Consider the following 19462-nt stretch of genomic DNA (forward strand, 5'->3'; position numbering starts at 1 on the left):
CCATAATTTGGCTATTGTAGATAATGCTATAATCATCAGGTTGCATGTATCCTTTTGATGAATTAGTGTTTTTGTTCCCTTTTGGGTAAATACCTAGTAGTGCAATCGCTGGATCATAGCAAATGATGTCGGGATAACTGGACAGCCACGTGCAAAAGCATGAAACTGGACCACTTTCTTACAGCATACGCAAAAATACATTCAAAATACATGAAAAACCTAAACGTGAAACCTGAAATCATATAAATCCTGGACCTTAGCAGCTTTCTTCTAGGTATGTCTCCTGAAGCAAGGAAAACAAAAGGAAAAATAAACTATTGGGACTTCATTCTTTGTCCATTTCCCAAAGGGGTCTTTGTTTTTAAGTTTGTGTGCTTTATTTATTTAATCACTGATTAATGAGAGTCTTTTTTTATATTCTGGATACTAGTTTTTTGTTGCTAGTCAGACTGTAATTTATCTTTTAATGTATGATGTCTTTTATCATACAGATGTTTTTAGCTCTGTTGTAGTCTGTCCATTTTCTCTTTTGTACTTCATGCTTTTGATAATTTTATTAAGTATCCTTCTTTAATGCAAATTCTTAAACACATGCTTTCCTATTTTCCCTAACATTTTAAAAGTTTTGCATTTTATGTTAAGTTCTTTAACTGAGGTGGGTATTTTTTTAGTTGTTTCCTTTCGTGTGTCATGATGTAAACGCAATTTCATTTTTGTTTAGAGACTCAAACTTCTCAGTGCTAATTATGAATTCCCTGTGCTCGTCGCCCTCTTCTGTAATACCAGCTCTGTCAGCTACCACCGGGATCAGCCCTGGTGCCTCTGCAGTCCTTTGTTCTGGTCCCTGATCTATATCTGTATCCCTGCTTCACCCTTTCTGCCTTACTTCTAACTATTATAGCTTTTTAGGTGTGATTTCGGGTATGATAATTCTCCCTGTCTTGTTCTCTTTTAAAATTGCTACTGTTAACTGTGCCAATCTATATGAATTTTCAGATGAAGACGGTTTCTAGGAAAAGTCTTTTGAAGTTTTTATAGATTAATTTTGACATTTTTATAATAACAGCTCTTTCTAGCTTAATAAGAAATATAGTTCTTCTCTGTTAGGTCCTTGTGTCAGCTATATGATTTTTTTTCCATGAAAGTGCTGAATAATTTTAAATTTCTCCATATGATACTTGGTTTTCTTATATTTGTACATTTTGTTTTTGAGAATAAGACACTGTAAATTAATTATTTAAATTAGGTTTTACTAATTTATATCAACCCTCTTGATTTTTATATACCAATCTGTGTCAGGCAACCCTGCTGCACTCTTTTATTGATTTTATAGAGTAATTCTATACATGTGTCTGGATTTCTGTTAATTTGTTGCTTTATTGCTATCTTTTGCTTCATATTTCTGTTGTTTACTTGTTCTATTGTACTGTTGAATGTAAGTATTAACAGAGGCCATTTTTGTCTCCCATTTTAAGGAGAATGCATATAATGTTTCACTATTCAGTGTATTTTTTGAAGATGCCCTTTAACATGTTAATGAATTCCCTTCTTTTCCCACCTTACTAAGATATATTATTTTGAATGAATGCTAAGTCATAGCAAATGTTTTTCCCACGTATATTGAGATCATTATATACTTTATCTCTTTTAGTCCTTGATGTGATGAATTATACATAATATATACATATATATATAATTTCCATACATGATCAAAATGAGATTAGACTATCATTTACTTTATCCAATTTGCCGATCAGTTATACAGGAATCAAAAAAATGCTAAGATTTTGCTCTTTTTTTTTCTTCCTTATAGTAATTTGTATAAGGCAAGGGTAACATGATACAGAATTTCCTTTAAAGTTGAGTTGCTGCAAAACTGTTTGGCATGGATGTGTGTGTGTGTGTGTGTGTGTGTGTGTGTGTGGTTTTTATAATTTTTATTTTTTACCAATGATTAGTATTTTTACTTCTTGCGTCTAGTTTTATAGAAAATTCTTTTTATCTAAGTTTTCATATTTATTAGCATGAGTTGTTATAGTATTGCCTTACTATTTTTAATTTTTTCAATGGTTATATGTCCATCTTTATTCTTAATATTGTTCATTTGATATATTTATTCCTTCTTTTTCCCCTTGAGCAATTTTTTCCAGAACTTTTCTATTAGTCTGGATACATCTGATATATTTTATTTTTCATCTTCTCAACCATTTCTTGATTTTATGTTCCGTTTATTTCTGCTCTTATGTTGTGTCCTTCCATGAACATTCATTTGAATTTGCAGTATTGTTATGTTTCAGATTTATTTAATTGAATACTTTCATGTAATTGCTATTTCGGACACTGTTGAAAGCTCCCTATTTCCTTTGTCTCTGGATCTGTGGTCCTCATTTTTGGTTTCCTATTGACTTAAATATAGATTGCACTGTTTGAATATCATTGCCTGGGAATAGTAAAAATGAAAAGTCTCCAGTACAGGGGAGATGCTGAATTTCATAATGGGGAAGATTGAGGCCTATGTATTGGCTACGAGCTCAGGGCTTGGGTTACTGATTTAAAAACAGCAAGGAGTTGGTGGATACTTCTCTTAGCCAGGAACATCTTTCACTGGCAATGGAAAAGTTATAGCATTGACAGCTAATAGGTGTGCCAATAAGTCTAAATGACATGACCTGCTGCATCCAGTTGTGGAAAGAAGAGCAGTCATATGAAGCAATTAGTGAGGGATGTAAAATAATTTGATAAATTGTGTAGTCAGGCTTAAAGGATTTATGACTGCAGCAGAGAGAAAAGCGTTGAAAGCTAATATTTGTGGAAAGTATTCTATGACAGTGTGGACTTTCCCTGTCCCTTTGAATAACGTATAGGACTTAGAATTTAAGATTGAAAAAGAATATTATTGCTATTGCAGTAAATAGTATGATTAAAGCATGATGGCATAAGGAATGCTCATGGGATAATGAAAAGATCAGCTTAATTAGAGTAGAAACTGATTATTTGGCCATATGGGGAAAATGTGTTGGTAGGCGATGGTGAGTTTCATTGTGTATGGACTTGATTGGCTACTTTAAGAAATTTGTTAAAAAGCAAAGAGTTTAGGGGTAGGGAGCTAATATAAAAATGACAGTCATGATGAAGCCAGTGATAACAACTACATACCTGTCGAAGCGTATTAGATGCCAAACACTGTTTCAAGTGCTTCCTATGAATGATTTAAATGAATACTTAGAAAAATCTTGCGGTAACTATAATCTTCATCATCATCATCAGCAGCAGCATCGCCATCATCAGTAGTGGTAGTCATTGTTCTTATATTTTAATGTAGGTACTGACGGAGCTCATCCAGTGTGCCTAAGCTCTTCATATAGTAGGTGACAGAGCTAGGACTTTTAGCAAACATGCTTCTTCAGAAGTAATTATCACAATTAGTCTGGCGTGGTCCATAGGATGGACTTGAGAAAGAAAATGCATCTGGGGTTGTCCCTGGAAGGCTGTAGAACAATTTTGCTGTGTAATGATAGTCTTGGCCTCAGAAGTAATAAGCCAAAGAGGACTTCACGCTTCCAAGCATGGGTGACTGGAGCAAGGGGACATTAAGTCTCCTTTCTTATGTTGAATCAACTTTCTTTACCTTTCTTTGTCCTTTTTTTCTCTTCTCCTGCTCTCTTGCCGCATCAGCCTTTCTTTCTGGTCATCAGTTTATGAATGAGCAATGTACAGGATTAGATATTTATCTTTTTCTTCCTCAGGACCTAAACTTAGCTATCATACTATTGTAAAAAAAAAATGTATTTTTGAAAGACCATGGAGGATGTAAGATATGCTTTTACTCCAGACCAAAAGCCATTCTTCAGGACCAAGTCCCGTGAGAACACCATGTTATCTGCACACATATCCAGTTTTAATGCACAGACATCATTTAGAAATTTACATCTTAAAAATACTTTGATTTAGAATCAATGGGCTAATCCTTCCAGTAACTTAGATAATAACAAGAAAGTTCTACCTCATGGTTTCTGTGCGAATCCAAGAACTCAACAACTTGAATAGACAAAACCAAGTCTGGAGGCAAGTTCTAGTAACCACAAACCCCTGTGCAACTTCGGATAAATTACTTTGTCCTTTGGCCTCAGTCTCCCCTATAGGTAAACTGAATATAATGATACATTATTCCTTACCTGATTCTGTCCTGAAGAAGGACAAACACATCTATAACGGGAAATGTAGGAATATACCCACTAAAGGGCCTCTTGAAGAGTAAGAAGGGGAAGATCTGGTTTTGGTGTGCATGCTAGTTATTATTAAGGTACACAAATGGCCAGCTTATTCCAGTAGCCTGCCCCCCAACTATTTATATTAGTTTGGACCTCAGCATTTAAAGTTGTCCTACTGGGTCAGATTTCTAAGAAGAAGACACTGTAGTGTGTGAGATATTTATTGGGGAGAGGAGCCCATGAAGGTAGGGAGAGCCTTATCAAGACTACCCTGCAGCTCACAGCCTGTGCAAGGAGCCAGGGAAGGAAGAAGCAGTGGGTGATAAGAGTTTCGGATTGCAGCCTGTTTGCAGGAAACATTCATCCAGGCCAATGGAGACTCTTTAGAGCAGAATTTCCTGTTATAGGAGTCCCTATCTCAACAGGATGGGCCCACCTTGATTAATTGCACTGCTGTGCTTAGTCATTGGGTGTGTGTGCACTGAGGAAGGCCCTGCTTTCGTGGTGGCAGATGCAGAGGGCCAACAGTAGAAATGTTAAGCAGTACATTTTCATGGCTGCCATATCCACATATAGCATCTGACAAAAAATCTTACTATTTTTAACCTCGCTAGTGTTTTTTTTTTTCCTTGCTCAACCTGTCCTAAACCAGCTTTGTGACTCCTAGTCTAGCCACAAGTTCTGTTATGCCAACCAATTTATATCTTCTAATTCATCCCCAATCCTGTGCATATCGGTCAACTATTTCAACTATGTCTCATTGAATTAGATTCCCCTCTTTTGGGAAACATCTGCTGATTCCAAGAAATGAGTAACTCTAAGAATTTCCTTTCTTTTTATAAGTTCTTGCTGTCTCCAGTGTTTCTGAGGAATATCATGTAACTATTTTGATTTAGGATCAAGAGAATATAAACCAGGTTGGTTAAGGACACTGATATTGAAGTTGGATATGGATTTCTAATGCTGTGTCCATAACTTACTACCTGTGTTCATTTGGGCAAGCTACACCACCTTTCAAGCCTCAATTTTCTGATCTGACAAATAAGATAGTGATATTTTCCTCATGGTACTGTGAATATGGCATCTAGGAGGTGCTTAATGAATGAAAGGTACATTATTAATCATTTCAACTTGGACTTATGAATTTTCTGCTCATTTCCACATTCTTGCTTCCTCATTATCTTTTCACTGGAGTTACTTCAAACCTAGTTCCACTTTCCAATTCACGTAATCTCAGGACTATATCCCCTGTATTACTGAGAAGTGACAGGCTATCAATTATTCATTATTTATTGAGAACCTACTATGGGCCAGGAACTATTTTTTGCAATGAATCTACAGCAGTGAGTCAGATAAGCCAAGTGTTCAACTTGATAGAATTTACAATCCATTCCCTCAATTTCTGGGTTATATACTTCAGAATGTCTTATTTATCTTTACTTCCCCTTTCTGCTGTTGTCTTGCCTCAAGGGAAGATTGTTCTTATGTTTTCCAAACCATAATTCTTTCTTTACCCTGCTATCCTAGAGTCGTGGTCCAAAAGCTCTCTCTTGATCTACTGTGTTTCCATTAGATCATCTTTTTCTTTGCATAAAATTTTCTCCCATAATCTCAAAAAGAAAAATGCAAACAAACCTCATGTGAACATGCTTATTGCTTTTTCTTTCTTCCTTCTGTTTCCATTGTTTTTCAATCTGGCTTTCACACCAAGTCTACTTAAATAGCTCTTGCTTAAACGTGACCTACTCTGGACTTTTCAGCTATTTTTTTTCCCTTGAAATCTGAAGCACTTATTCTTAAAACATGACACTACTTATACCCGGTACTTCTGTTTTTTTTTTGTTTTTTTTTTTTTAATATCACAATGTGTCATCTTTTGCTCTTAATTCCATTTCTTCAGTGATTTTTGCAATGGTTATTTATCGGGTGCCTATTACGGGCACTCAAGTGAAGATCATACTGACTCTGGAGAGAGAGAGTCTAAGATTCTATTTTCTCTCTCCTTCACTAAAACCTTCGTGCTTTTCTCTTAGTGATCTCACCCACCACAAATGCTAATTTAGGTCTTCAATCATAACCTGCCACTGAACTTCATTCCTGTGGTTGCATGTGCCTTTTCTTCCTCTGGTTCCCTACCTGTTCCTCAAACTCCACAAGTTTTAAACAGCTGTTACCGTATTCACTTACCTAGTCCTTCCTTTTTTTTTTTTTTTTATCCCTTCCTTTTAAATTCTACATATCTGCTAATATCATCTTCTAGTCATGGAGGCTTTAAGATTGAAAGTGATCTTTGTTCTATTCCTTAAACCTGTCTATGATTTTATTTTCATTGTTACCGTTATTTGCTTCTGCTTCTAGTGCTTTTACTTCCTCCTAGGAGTATCGTAGATAAGTCAGTTGAACAGTGCAGGGATTGGCGGCATTGCCACCCCATGCAAAAACCTGTGTATAACTTTGACTCCCCCAAAACTTTAACTACTAATAGCCTCCTGTTGACTGGAAGCCTTACTCATAACTTACATAGTCAATGAGCACCTATTTTGTGTGCCAGGTATATTATATTCTATATTCTTACAGTCAAGTAAGATAGATGCTGCATTATTAAAATCAGAAGGGAGAGAAAACACATACTGTACTGTACTTATTGAGAAAACTGTGTGGAAGTGGACCAGTGCAGTTCAAATCCCTGTCGTTCGAGGGCAAACTGTACTTTTAAAACCACCTTTCCAAAATCCTTCCTCCTCTTCTAAATAGGATCTAATTCCGTAGCCTTGGCACTCACTCTTTTCTAACGATGGCTTACACCTTACGTCCCATTGGATCTTCTATTGCCTGGGTTTATACCCTTTGTCCCTCGGTGTCACCTTCCCTACTTGTGCTTCTCACTTTCACACCCACGTGACTATACAAAGGCCATTGTTGCCATTCTTTACCCTCTGTTTAACTTTGTTCCTGGAATCCCATCCGTCTTTCAAAGTCCAACCCAAGCATTTACTTTCTTAGACCCCCCTTTATCCCGCATCCCTCCAGATAGAAGAACTTTCCCCTCTTCGGAAACAGAATAGAATATTTTATTTCTTTGCCATTCATTGTATATAATATATTGTATCTTCCTATTTCACTTAGGAGGCTTTGAGGTCCTTGAGGACAGAAACTTTTAGCTTTCCTATTTATATTCTACAGGATACTAAGTTCCCTACCTTACTCAATAAGCATATGTTAAAGGAATAAATTAGTTGAGAAGACCTCCCTCTCTTCCAAAGTGATTGCTCATCACTAATGTACACTGATAAAGTAATAAACTGTGTATCCTGGCGGAGTGGCCTTCAGGAATACAAAGTAATTGCTGTGCTTTTACTGACTTCTCCTGCTCTCTCACCCAGTTATACTGTTGAGAGGACACCTTCTCTGAGCCCGGCACAGGGAGCAGGTACCAAGTCATGAGGACACAGCCCTTTCTCTGGAGACCTTTACTGTCTCTAAGATGGACACACATATGGAGGCCTAAAATGTAAAAGGAAAGAAATTTTAGCTCAGAACTTCAATGAAAAAAGTAGTCCATAGAGAAGAATTACTACAAGAGGAATGGGTTTATAAGCATACTTTTTTGAAATATTCTTTATGAGATTTTAAAAGAAATCGGTAGCTTCCATCTTTGTATCTCCCTGAACCTTAGTGTAGCAGATACAGTGATGGGTTTTCTTTTTCTTTTTCTTTTTTTCTTTTTCTTTTTCTTTTTCTTTTTCTTTTTCTTTTTCTTCTTTTTCTTTTTCTTTATTTTTATTTTATTTTATTTTATTTTATTTTATTTTATTTTATTTTATTTTAATCTTTTTTAGTGATGGGTTTTCTTGAGCAAGTCTTTATAAAAATCTTATAGAAACAGTGTATTTATTTCCCATAAAGCTACTTTAGGCTGCCCAACATCCGTTTTCTTTGATTGGGCCTAGAATTTTGAATCACAAGTGAATATAAGTTACCATATTTTAAATGATATTTGCTTGGTGAAAACAATGTTTCAAAGATATGCTGAAAGGGGATTTGGTGTTTTCTTTTTTTCTTCTTCTTTATTTTTTTTAAAAGGTTTATGGTGAATTATGCTCACATTAAGAGGTGTGATCTTTGTTATGATCCATACCTAGTAGGTGCTCAGTATATATTGGCTGAATGATAACAGTTGGAGAGCCCATCTGTCTGTGCAGTTCTTTGATATAGGGATTTTCAAAATTTAGCTTTGGAAAGAAAAGGCTAGTTAAATATAGAAGAGTGCATGCTACTCTGGAGAATTTTAAATGTTCAAGTGGGCAACACAGACACATTTTCTAAAAGTTAACTAAATTACACAGTATAATAATAAAAGAAATTCAGTGGTATTATATAACTTTTAAATATCGATTATATTTCTAGGTTTTATTTCCTGTTAGCACTCAACCAAGACAGGAAAACGGGTACATTCTTTATGATTAGAAAGGACTCTTGCCATTAGACCATGCTAAATTGATAGTTTTTATAGCCTGACAAGAGACCAAGTCATCATTACCTGGAGGGAAACACTTAAATCATCTGAAGATGGTTATTCTGTTCTGAAGGAAAGTTTGAGTTGACTGCTTGAGATTCTAAGTCTCACTTCCCAGGTGGCAAGGGTTAGTTTTTGCTGCAGAACTGACAGTTTCTACCCTCTGGGTGGGTAGATTAGCCTGGGAAATGTATAGGAGGAGAGCTTGTCAAGGAAATTCAAGGAGCAGAGCTGATAAGTTCTAGAGGGAATTCTAAACCGGTCCTGTGATTGAATCATAAGCGCTTATATTTTATGGACTTACACAAGTGTGCAGAAGATAAAGAGGAAGAAGCGAAAGAAAGAGCAAAGAGTGGAAGGTGTGGGAGGAAAATATATCAGAAGAGGCATGAAGCTCTATGGCTTGTCCAGCTTATCATTCGTTGAGTTGTGAATAAAATACCAATTCTGGGAGCATTTTTGGTGGTGATTGAAATTTTTTGAGACATTTCTTTAATGGTGATTCATGGAGCTTGAGTTATTGGATTGCATTAAATTCCAGTTATGGGAAGCAATCTTTAACAAATAATAAAAATTCATTTTTGTGTCCCTGGAGTGGCTGCCACAGTTCAGTTCCAGGCAAGATGAATCCATGTGTGGTCTGTGTGATTGTCTTATGAAAAAGAGACAACTAGTAAGAAATGAGTTGTTGGAGGGTGTGAATTTGTAATGAGTACGAAGTGGGATATTGTAGCTGTCAAGGAGCTTTCTCCCCCCGAAAACCAAGCTGTCATTTATATTTATACTTATGTTGCTCATAACCCACTGTTTTGTAGCTAAAACAACTTAGTGCAGATTGAAACATCTTCTTGAAGCCTCATTTATATTTCACATACGAATTTGTGATTATCCAGGCTTAATCATCATTTGGACTGTTTTGTATTGATTATGTGTCTATCCTTTCACACCGATACTGTTCTATAGTATTATAGTCATTGTTGTCGGTGAGGTAAGCTCTGAAACTACCATTTTCTTCCATTATTCTAAATATTTATATCGATCACATGTTTTACTTGGACGTTTGGTTACATCCAGCCTCTAAACAAAGTAGACAGGAAATAAAAACAATTAGCCTGATTTAATACTAATAACTAACACTCATTTCACAGTTCCTGGTTTTCAGACCCAGTTTGCCTTATATATAGTAATTCATGTGAACTTCAGAGCAGTTACAGTAAATAAGGCCTATTAGTCGGGGTGCCCCAGTGGCTCAGCGGTTGAGTGTCTGCCTTCGGCTCAGGTCATGACCCTGGGGTCCTGGGATCGAGTCCTACATCGGGCTCCCCGCAGAGAGCCTGCTTCTCCCTCTGCCTCTCTCTCATGAATAAATAAATCTTAAAAATCTTTTTAAAAAGTAAGGGCTATTACTGCCTACACTTTACAAGGTGAGAAAAGTGAGGAGCAGAGAGGTTAAGTAATTTTCCTGACTTAAACATGGCAAGATGAGTGTCAGAGCCAGGATTTGAGCCCAAGCAGTGTGAATACTTGGTACTCCCTACTCCACTTTTATAGCTCAACTTTTAGTTGAGCCAGGGGTAGAGTAAATGGCTATGTTACTCCAAAGCTGTATTTTAATATGATTATTTATTAACATGGGTATCCGTCCCTTACTAGATTATGAGCTTGTAAGAACAAGAACCATGTTTTATTAACTTTGTCATATACAGCGTTCAATAAAAATTTTATTACTCTTGAATTACAGCTTATTATTGCCTTGAGATACTCACTCTGTCCAGGAGACTGTCCTGAGAAGTCACTGGTTTTATATCCACAGAACTTTTAGATCCACAAAATAAAAAAATTCAATTGCTATCTGTGAGGTGGGATATTAGATTCATGATTCTCTTGTTTCTTTTCTATTTATAAGAATACAATAGCATGAATGAAGCAGACTTTTTAATTGATACAGGATAATTTTAGAACCGTGTTACTTGATTGAAATTTTCTTCTTCTTCTTCTTTTTTTTTTTTTAATACTGTTTCCTACAGGGTGCTGCTCTAATTAGAATGCTGGCTAATTTTATGGGCCATTCAGTATTTCAAAGGGGTTTACAGGTGAGTAAGATGCTTTCTATTCTTTCTCACATTTTCCTTGTCAATATATTTATTCTAAAGTGATTTCACAGCTTGAGAAATTGCCAATTCAAAATTGCTGAATTTGTTGGGAAACTTTAAGATGAATAAGGTAAGCAGTGTCTTTCCATATGACAAATGAAAGTGGTAGATAGGATTCTTACTGTATCAACTGGTGAAACTTGAACTGTTATGCAATTTAGATCTGCTTAATATGCATTTTTTAAATTGAATATTTTTCAAATATGCGAGATTCTCAATAATTGGCATAAGATTTCCTGAAAGCCTACTTTTCTTTCCTACGATATAAAAGTTTATATAAAGTGAAAATAAATTCTGTTGGCCTTACTAAAATTATGTATTTGAGAAAATCTTAATGAAATTTTTCATACATGTGCCTTTTATGTTGTTGTTTTATGATTGATATGCATAAATTATTTCTTCCAGAGATGTTTAAATGTTTTTACCATTGGAAATACAATGTTTTAAATGAAAGAAAAAAGAAACAGTGTTATCATACTGCATTTACAGTATGGAGTATGGAATCTAAGAGTGATTCTTTAAAAAGGAGGATTCTTAAACTTTTTAAAGCAAACACAAATATAGAAAAATAGAACTTTTATTCCATTGAATCTGTTGGAGTAAATCATGTTTCTAGCAGCTGTGATTGATGAATTATTTATGATGCATTCTGCTACTTAGAAGTGTCCTTTAAAGTAAATTGATGTTCACCTGAAATACAATTATGCTAAGACAGAGAGAGCAATCAATCTTATCTGTTCTTAGTAAGCTTTTCATTTTGAAATTTAAATAAACTACATATGGGATGAGGTCATACTTTAGTAGTATAATTCTATCTTTACCCAAAATAAACTAAAAGATGAAATACAAAGCAAGAGTTAAATATGTTATGACAGGGCTACATGTACTTAACACAACAGAGAAAAAATGTATACATTTGTTGAAGAATAATTTCCCTTAGAAAATATTCTTACCGATTGGTTCCAGCAGGGGCTGAAACTTACTTAAATTAGCTTTTTCCATTCGGGACACCTTCAGAATAGCTGAATTCTAGTGAAACTTATTTGCCGGGTGCTAAAGTCTCTATTCTGATCACATCATCGAGAAGATCTTTTTTTCTCAAGGAGGGCCCTCCATGAATATCAACTGTCTCTCGAGGAATGTCCTTCCTATCCCCAATCCTTTGTTTTTCCCCGTTGAAGTTGTAGCGTGACAGTTCCAGAAACTAGCTAAGCTTTCATGAGGGCAACACAAATTGAATTTGATTTCCTGGTAGCAAGTTGATGTGAAATCATTTTCTGTATAAAATTTTTATTGTTTTTCCTCATCTGGTGTGTATAGAGTTGCTCAGCACATTGAATAACTCTAGTTATATTATTTGAAAAGGATTATTGTTTTGCAAAGTTTTTCTTTATCTTGTTTTCTGATGGTATGCAAAATGCATCCACTTTTAGTATGTTCTTTGCTACGGACCCACTGTCAGTTTTATTTGAAAAAGAACATACCCTTGGACTCCTATTATATTAAACTTCTATTTGAAGCTTGTATTAATGTGTGCCTTTATGCTCTGATGCTTGATTTGGTTAATTTTCAGCTGAGGGGACTCTATGTTTGTCAACATTGCATTTCATTTGCCTTGTGACATCTCATTGATCAGATAGCTCTGTATCCTTCAGTACTTCGCTTGCAGCTTTATTTATACTCATCACTCAAACTGATTTAGTGTATCATCAGCAGTTTGGATTAGTTTACAGTAGATCCCTATGTCTAGGTGATAAATTATCAACTCTTGTGCATGAAGATGTATGGGCTACATTTTGGAAATGACCTCCCGAACAGACAGTTGGTGTCATGGTGCTGAGTGGTCACCAAGTTGATGTTAATATATTTCCCATCCACCAGGCTCTGGGGAATCTTGGCTTACATGTTGCTGTGGAAGCTAGTCTGGACCGTGAGTGCTTACCTCTGTTGGAAAATCTGTTAATTGTTTTTACACTAACCATGGCTCTTTCTATGTTGGCAAATGGAAGTTTATGTTCCAGACAGATCCAGAGTTAGCTTTACAGGTGGAGTCAATCCCAAATTGCAAATAGTATGTTTGTCATCTACATTTTTTTTCTCCCTCCTTTCTTTTTTTGTTATTGTTGTTGTTTTTTTCCCCTCCTTTCTTTTCTTCCTTCCTCCCTCTTTTTTCTTGCCTTTCCTCCTGTCCTCCTTCTTTTCTTCAGTTTATTCCTGGGACTTTTCATGTTCCACACAGGGACAAATCTTATAATGGTAATTTCTTCTAAAATTTGTGTTCTCTTACAATTTTTGTATCCTTACAACCTGTCTTAAACTCTTTTGGAGACAAGGCAATATATTTTATGAATATAACCACAAACATATAAAATACAACACAGTTGACCTTTGAACAATAGAGAGGCTGGGGCACTGACCACCCCCCCGCCCCAAACACACACAGCCAAAAATCCACACATAACTATTGATGATCAAAACTTTACTAGTATCTTACTATTAACTGGAAGACTTACTGATAACATAAACAGTCAATTGACACATTTGTATGTTATATGCATTCATTGTATGCTGTAATCTTATAATAAAGTAAGCTAGAGAAAAAGTGTTATTGAATGTTAAGGACAGGAAAATACCTTTACAACACTATACTATAAAAAATCCAAGTTTAAGTGGACCTGTGTAGTTCAAACCCATATTGTTCAAGGGCCAACTATATATAGTATCTAAAATACACAACATAAAATTTATAATCTAAGTATATACTAACATATAATATATATTAATATCTATAAAATAATTTTAAATATAATATTTATCTATTAAATATAATAAAAGTGATCTAGAGAGGTAGTGGGTTTCTGGAAAATTTCTAGATCAGTTCAGATGTTCTTATTTAACTTACAAAGTGTCTTGAGTATCAATTCCACTGTATTCATCTACTTTTTGTATTGGAAAATATATTTTCCATTTCAGTTCACACATATATTCCTCAGTAGGAAGGGACTCTAGAGACTTTTGGAGAAAAGTTTTTGTACCTAATAACCATATAATTCATTTGATCAGCTATTAGAAAGTCGAATAAATAGTTTCATACAGAATAATCACAACTTGCCTTGATCCGGTCTTCTTGATATTGGTTTTGGTATGTGTGTGTGTCTAATTCCCTTATTTCTTGAATTTTATTTGATGCTTAAGTGGTTCAGTTTAGCATAGTTTTAAAATAAATTGCCCCAAAACTTCTTTTTGTAAATAGTATGTACAGTCATAAAAATTTAGTCCTGGTTGTCATTAATAAATCAGCTTCTGTTTTGATGTTTAAATTGAAAGTGAAATATAGAGCAAACCAAGCATGAACCCCTGTTGGATTATGTATGCCCTCATAAATAACATATTTTAAAGCATAGAAATGTTTATATTTTTGCAAACTCTATGTATCTACTGTTTTACATAATCTATTTCCCAAAATAATGGCTGGTGTATTTTGGGAAGCATGAGACAATGAAAACGATTCTCATTTCTGTTTCTAATTAATGGTAGGCTTTCTACAGGTCACTAAATCCTTCTTCACCCCTGACTCTATAGTTATGAAATGCAAGAGTTGGACTAAATACTCTTTAAGATTTTTTTTCCAACTTTCAGATTCTCCAAATGTAACATTTATTTGATGCATTTTACTAGTTAGACAATTTGGGTTTAATACTTTAATTTGGGAACAGCTATTAATTTTATGGAAAATTTTGTAAACTAGATGTGCCAAAGTGAGTGACTCCCTGTTCTTGAGTCTTTAGTTATTATCTGAATATTAAGGCTATAAGACCTTCCATGTACTGTAACCACAGTCAAAACAGACCAGCATTTGTCATTACAGAGATTTTTTGCTGGTGAAGTTTCTTTTTGTCTCCTACTAGGAAACTATATTTCCCTTGCTTTTTAGTTATCTTTTGTATTTTGTTGCACTTCCATATTTTGCTCTGAATACCTCACAGGTTTATGATTAAGCTGTGATTGTCTCAGGTGACAAAAAATCTCAGGATTTTTTGCAATTTTTTGGTGATTTTTAGTGTATACACTATCTTTCCTAAAGTCAGAATTTCTACGTGTAGTTCTGGAATCAGCTGGAGTCAACGGTACCTTTGGGTCTGATGGCTTTGAGGTGAATTAGAAGAGGAGGAGAATCAGCTTGGTCTTGAGGAGAATCAGCTTCCTCCCAAATGAGTGTCATTAAAAAGGATTCAAACTAGTGACAACTAACTTTTTTTTTAGAGAAAAGAAGAGCTGCTTTTGACTCCAAAGGAAGTTCAGTGGAATTTAGACTTTCAAGGTCCCCATTCCAATTCTCTCCTGTCTCGTCAGAACCAGCCTTTCTTCTCAAAGACTTTGTAATTCTGTATTCTCTGGTAATGTTCTATGGAAGCAATAATTTGTTTTCCCAAAGTCTGTTCTTCCATTTAGACAAATGCAGATGATAATTTAAGAAACTGTTGGACCCTAAAAACCATAGATTCCCAGGACCTCATTCCCCATAATCAGTCATCTAAATCTAATCAAGGCAGGAATACAGATTGCAGATTCCCAACCTTGAGGGTCTGTGTGCTGGAACATACCACTCCTGGCACATAATACAGTAGCAAAACCAAATTCATTGTAGGTATTTCAAACAGAACGGGATTTAGCATCGAGTATATGAATTTTCTAAAACTGTTGGGAGGGTTTGAGGAGTAAAGGGCGGAGAAGCTACTGCTAGGCTTCAGAAAATCAACATATTTAGCTATCACAAAGACAAATACCCATACACTTGATGTTGTTCTAGTTAGGTTTTAGGAGGGACCGAGATTAGATGGGTTTGTTTAATCCACGGTCTTTATCCAGAAGTGCCTTGAAAGACTTTCTTCAGTAGGCTTTGGTGACACCGGGGTCTCCTGAGAGTGGTCAGAGTTCATTCCATCTTCAACCCAAAATACTGTTTAAGTATTGCTGAATCTTCCAGCAGTTCTTACACCTGTATTTCCTGGGGATCTTATTGTGTAAGTGTGTATTTGTTAATTTTCACTCACATGTAGTAATGCTTATGCATATAAGCAATAAAGTAGGATCTATTTCTTTTACTTTGTTTTTAAAATTTATGCTCCTATAGCTCAAATCCTCATTCTATATAAGTACTATATACTTGTTTCTGAGGTAATTCAAGTAATGATTCTCCTAGATAGAATTTTTTTTTTACATGGCATTGAACTTTCTTATTTCATTTTTACTTGTTTTAATCTCCTAGTTATATTTTCTTGTTTTCTCTTACTTTTCTGGAAATAAAAGAATAAAGCTATAATTATGAAATCCTCAGATAACATCGATTGGCTCAGTAGCTATTAAAAAATAATTATTACATAGTACTATTGCTTTTTCTTTTTAAACAAAACAATATTGTTATAATGATTTGAACCTCGCGACACCATTCTTCATGTTATTATGAGTCAACACCAGGGAATTGAAATCGTGAAGAAACATCATTATTAAGCTTGTTATAAACTCAAAACCTGAAATCCATGTCAGAAAATGAGTTACCTTCTTGCTCAACCAATGAGAGTAATTCAATATCATCTAAAATGTAGTTGAATAAAAAGATTTCTCTTGATTAGTATTTAACTGCTCTTTTCCATAAGGTAACCCAGAACAAGATGTTTGGCTCCAATTATCAGGGTAGAAATTGCTTATGCAAATCAATGTAAGGCAATGAGGTGTGGATAAAAAGCAAAAGGAAAATATCATTATTATTGGTTTGTGCTCATAAAATTCTGATAGCCTGAAGGTAATGACAGGCACAAAGCCAGAGGGATTATTAGTAGCAACAACATACTCAATAACTTGTGTTCCAGTGAGAAGTTCTATGTTAACATATGTACACAGGATTTTTATTTGATAACTTCCGGCTTGCATTTCTGAGAGAGTGTTTGCTCCATTGCATGTAGATTTTTCAGAAAAATGAAAAGTCATAGAATAATGGAGGAACAGGGATAGTGTGTTGAAGTTCATTTCCTTGCTAAAGAGATGGTATTGTGTTTCCATCCAGATGGTAGCTGAATCATGCTTAATCTAAAATGAATAACCACAGACAGATTTTGCTCAAATTTCTCCATATTTCACTTAAGTCACTGGGCCGTTTTAGTACACTATAGGTAGAAAGGTTAACACTTCACACTAATTTGTTGTGATATGATAATAATGTTATCATTGCTGGTGTTTTTAACCATTGGATTTGACCTAATTAGTGTTTGATTTATTATAGACCTAACTATGAAGCTAAGATCATTGAGAATGTTAATACAGAAAAAAAGTATTAATTATAAGGAAAGATTCCATGGGTTTGAGAATCAAGAATACTATCTCTAATAAAAAAAACACTTTAAAAATAAAACAGCAGTAGTTATTCATATTTCTTGGAGAGAAATAACTTCTATTTCATCAGTTTCAACTAATTTGTTTATGTTCGGCTATTGATTCAGTCCTTATCATTTTGCCTGAGTCCTCAATGTTGTTAACTGGCCACAATGACTACGTAGCATTCACTAAAAAGCCTTTACTATTAACGACATAGATCTCTGTTTGATCATCCGGTGGGCATTTACTCAGCTCAATAGGAAGCCTTAGAAAATTATATTTAGTGGTTTTCTTTTACTTGTCAGTTAAGGGCTCAGGGTATTTTTTTATTTTTTTATTTTTTATTTTTATTTTAATTAATTAATTAATTAATTAATTAATTTATGGCTCAGGGTTTTTTATACATTTTAGCTAAATAGGGCTGCTCCTATAAAATGATGTCCTAGATAACTTGATTTTAAAGGTATCTGTGAAATGTTTAGGCACCTTTGGTTGATGAGTGGCTATATTTGTATGGGGGTATGTGTGCAAATGCACGCCAGTCTGAATATGCAAGCCCTTGTGTACACCGATCTGCAAAGTGTCTCTCATTCCTTCAGCACCTACCATTTGATGACATTGCTGGTGCAGGATACATAAGCCTGCCTCACAGGCATCTGTTTCCCTGACCTATTATAACTCCCACATCAGCAGTTTTCTTTCTTTTCCTTTATTAATTTCTTTTTCTTTTATGTTCTCTGTTTGGAACTTTCATGTAATAGCCTAGAATTACTTATCTGGCAACGTTGTAAATTGTGATGCAAAAAGAACCCTCCTGAGTGGGGAAGATGATTTTTCTCACTACTTGTATTTTCCTAACTGGTTTTACGTAGGTTCTTTTTTTTTTAATTTATTTTTTATTGGTGTTCAATTTGTCAACATATAGAATAACACCCAGTGCTCATCCCATAACTGCCATTACATAGGTTGACACCAGATGGACCATAATATCTTTAGTTTTTTCCTTGTGTGTGAACATCTCGATCACTTTCCAGTTTCTGTTAAATAAACTCTACTGTCATGGTCTTCAAATGATAGGTTTTCCCATTATATTTTGGTAGTCTCTTTATATCCATTTCTGTAATCTTATCAACAATTTTCTTTTTTTCTTTTTTTCTTTTATTTTTTTTTCATATCATCAATTTTCTTCCAAAATGTTAAGCCAACGTATAGTGGTAGAAGTAAAGTTCGAAAGTTCTCTTTTTATAATACACTAAGCAAACAGCTTTAGGTGTTATTTTCAAAACAATTTTCTTACTAATTTAGTAAGTAAAAAATTACCCAATTGCTATCTCAATGTATTTTTTTTATCACAAATGATGTTTGAAAACATTTCATATATTCTCTTGCATTTTACTCTTTGGTGACATAATCATCCATGTGTTTTACCCATTTGAAGATAGAAGTTTTACTCTCATTTTCATGATTTTGCATAAGTGGCTATATAATAAGAATATCAAACCACAACATATTTGCTACATATTCTTTTTTCCCCATGATATTTAAATATCTTAGTTATTATTGTGAAAAAAGCCCATGTTATAAATTAGTGGCTTAGGAGGAGTGCTAAAGACCCAAGCTATATATTTGGGAAATGACTTACAAAAAGTTCAATCAAATGCATTCAAAACACTTGATCTACCTCTGTGTTTCTATCATGGAAGGGAAGGCTCCGGGCTAGTAGGACACGCAAAGAAATGGTGATGTTCATTTGTCATATTGAATCTCATTTCCTTTTGCAATCACTCTCTTATATTCACCTATTCTCTTCTGCTCAAGGCCTCTCTCTGTGATTATTTTACAGATCATTTTTTCCCCCTTAAGAGCAATAGCTCATTATAGCGTTAAGATCTTCCTTTGATGCTTTGTGCCAATAAACCAAAATTGTGATTTCACCTCCTGCACCAGCTGTGCTTAGTTTGATATCTGCAGCACACGTTGCTCCCCCATTAGGCGTGTTGGGTTGTTCATTTATTCTGCACAAACTTATTACATACCCACTCTCTGAGAGACACCGTGGCGAGGGTGTGCTGCACACCCCAGATATGGCCCCTGATCCCATGAGTCATATATAACAGGGTAAGATTGGCCCTGAGTGGGGAAAAAAGCAAATGCATATATATTTACTAAATGTGAGAAATGCTGAGAAAGAAAAAAAATAGAATGCTAGA

The 19462-nt window shown here is 34.8% G+C and overlaps 1 protein-coding gene across 1 annotated transcript in view; it reads left to right on the forward strand.

Annotated features, from left to right (window-relative positions):
- TRHDE (thyrotropin releasing hormone degrading enzyme) overlaps positions 1-19462 on the forward strand; it is a 371785-nt gene that overhangs the window by 252559 nt on the left and 99764 nt on the right. The window contains exon 7 of the mRNA XM_077913853.1: positions 10755-10820. Within this exon, the coding sequence (XP_077769979.1) occupies positions 10755-10820 (66 nt within the window). The remainder of the gene's footprint in view (positions 1-10754; positions 10821-19462) is intronic.

The sequence above is a fragment of the Canis aureus genome, chromosome 11 (genome assembly GCF_053574225.1).
Source record: "Canis aureus isolate CA01 chromosome 11, VMU_Caureus_v.1.0, whole genome shotgun sequence".
Lineage (NCBI taxonomy): Eukaryota > Metazoa > Chordata > Mammalia > Carnivora > Canidae > Canis > Canis aureus.